The sequence below is a fragment of the Micromesistius poutassou genome, assembly GCF_964030765.1.
Source record: "Micromesistius poutassou genome assembly, chromosome: 15".
NCBI lineage: Eukaryota > Metazoa > Chordata > Actinopteri > Gadiformes > Gadidae > Micromesistius > Micromesistius poutassou.
Genome location: NC_140285.1, coordinates 15,665,535 through 15,668,021, shown reverse-complemented (window position 1 = coordinate 15,668,021; position 2,487 = coordinate 15,665,535). Strand labels below are relative to the sequence as shown.

Genomic DNA, 2,487 nt, shown 5'->3' with positions numbered 1-2,487 from the left:
GACCAGGGAGACGGAGGAGACTTCCAGCCCATTGAGCTGCCGCCGTTTGAGATCGTCACCGGGTGGGTAGACGTCAGATCAAGGGGTCCGGCGGCAAAACTTTTTTTCCCAAACAGGTTTACCTTTTCTCGCCTCTGATTGGTTATGGTTAGGGTTAGGGTTTGGGTAAGGGTTAACCCTAACCCTAACCATAACCATAACCATAACCCTAAACTCCCGCAAACAGCTAGGACTAATCGAAACACGATCTAAAGGAGAGCCCTTCTAACCAATCAGAGGCGAGAATAGGTAAAAAATTTTGCAGCCCTGCTCTGCCTTTCTCTTATCTCCTTCTGATGTCATGGCTTTCTTACCTCTTTTAAATGTTGGTTCCTCTTTTGATCAGTCTGCTTTGGAGATGTGGTGGGCTTATCCGTCGTTTATGAGTCATGGTGTTATGGAATATAAGCAGTATCAGTAATGGGAGATGCTAATTACTTACACCTGCCGTCATTTGTAATCCTGCAGAAATAGGGATATGAGTCACAGAGCTCACTGCAGCCCTCTTCCCGTGCTGTTTTTCAAAGGCCTGTTTGTTATGTCTGTGTAGCCCGAGCTACGAGAGATGAACTGTGTGATCTATTTGTGGAATCGCAACTGGCTAGCTAGGAAATTAACCCTACTGTATATGGAGAAGTTGTATCAAAAGCATGTTTAGTGTGACTATTTAAGTCTATTTAAGAAGTTTTTCCAGAGCCCAGCCCATAACAAATCATTCACCATTAATTTGGCAACATTCCAGGAAGTTAGAATGTTTAAATACCATTTAAATAAATGGGTAGGTGTCCCTTCCCAGATGTATGTATTTGAACTCCAACTAAGCTACCATCGAACTGGAATTTTAAAGTATTTTCTGAAATGGTCAGAGCACAAGCCATGATCCCAGAAAAACGATCCACGTCCTTTGAATACATTTACGAAAAAGACATGAGCGCTTAAAGGTCTCCGTCTCTCTCTCTCTCTCTCTCACTAAAACCCCCCTCCTCTCCTCCCCGACTCAGGCAACAGATGAGCCCCTTCTACTTCCGGTTCCAGTTCAGGAATGTGGAATACTCTTCAGGGCGGAACAAGACCCTGCTGTGTTTCCGGGTGGACGTTGCCGGCGGCGCCGCGGACCCCCTCATGGGCTACATGGAGGACGAGCACGCCACCGCGCACGCAGAGGAAGCCTTCTTCGATCAGGTCAGTGCAGCTCCAGAACTGACCTGCTATTGAACACTGTGTGTGTGTGTGTGTGCGCACCCGCGTGTGTGTGTGCATGTGTGTCTGTGCGTGTGCGTGCGTGCGTGAATCACCATGACACACAACATGAGACATGCGTGTGAGACTACCTATAATATCAATGGTAACAAGTACAACGAGATATGCTTGTTCAAATTTTGCATTTTTGGTTGCTATAGCGCCACCTTTAGGCCAATCAGTGTGATATTTGCTCTCTGTTAATCTTGACTCAGCCTCTACAGCTGTAGTAAGTTTCATAAAAAGCGTGCGAGCGGTTTAGGCTGTGTAATGCAAACGCGGCGGAATAATAATAATAATAAAACTAACAATTACAATAGGTTGCCTCGCACTTTGTGCTTGGCACCTAACTACTGTAACCGTCTATGACACTATTTCTTCTTCTATTTCCACAAACTCACCCAACCTCCCCTCCCCGTCTCCATCCTCTCCCCCCCCCCCCCCCCCACCGTCCAGGTGCTCCCTAAAAATAACAGCGCGCAGGGCTACGACATCACGTGGTACGTGTCGTCCAGCCCGTGCACGGCCTGCGTCGCCAAGGTGACGAGCGTGCTGCGCCAGCGGAAGACGCTGCGCCTCACCCTCCTCTGCTCCCGCCTCTTCCAGTGGGAGGAGCCTGAGACCTGCGAGGGCCTGAGGGCCCTGGCCGCCGCCGGCTGCAGGCTGAGGATGATGAAGCCCGCCGACTTCCAGCACGTGTGGGAGACGTACGTGGAGCGGGAGGAGGAGAGCTTCGCGCCGTGGGAGGACTGCCAGGACAACTACGTCTACTACTCTGAGAGACTGGCCGGGATCCTCAAGTAGACGCGGCTGACGCCAGCGGGCGTGGCGCCCAGTGTATATAGAAGACCGCCGCCGCGGCTCGCGGGCCGGAGGGCAATAAATCAATGGTTCCGATGGAACGGTTTGATACTTTGGTGTTGGTTTGTACGTGTTTCATTGCTGTTTAGTTGGTGGGTAAGTGCAGGGCCATTAGGCCTTACAGGGTCTAAATGACATGTCTCCCCGGTAAAGGGACATCTTTTGAATGATATAGTTAGGGTATATGTCTGCACCAAGTGACAATGCTGTACACCACCTGGGTGGCTTTTCTGGGCTCCTCCAAACAAAGGACGCAGGGTGGTAATGTTGAAGCCAGTTTAATGAAGGTTTTGCAGGTAATGAACATGGCAAGGGTGCTCCACTGCTATACAAGTGATCTTTCCGAGT

The 2,487-nt window shown here is 49.9% G+C and overlaps 1 protein-coding gene across 1 annotated transcript in view; it reads left to right on the top strand.

Moving 5' to 3' along the window:
• Nucleotides 1-2,196, top strand: part of apobec2b (apolipoprotein B mRNA editing enzyme, catalytic polypeptide-like 2b) — a 2,496-nt gene extending 300 nt beyond the window's left edge. Inside the window, exons 1-3 of the mRNA XM_084479410.1 lie at nt 1-62; nt 1,041-1,221; nt 1,735-2,196. The exon at nt 1-62 is cut by the window's left edge and continues 300 nt beyond it. Of these exons, the coding sequence (XP_084335536.1) occupies nt 1-62; nt 1,041-1,221; nt 1,735-2,082 (591 nt within the window). The 3' untranslated portion in view covers nt 2,083-2,196. The remainder of the gene's footprint in view (nt 63-1,040; nt 1,222-1,734) is intronic.
• Nucleotides 2,197-2,487: the final 291 nt, after the last annotated feature.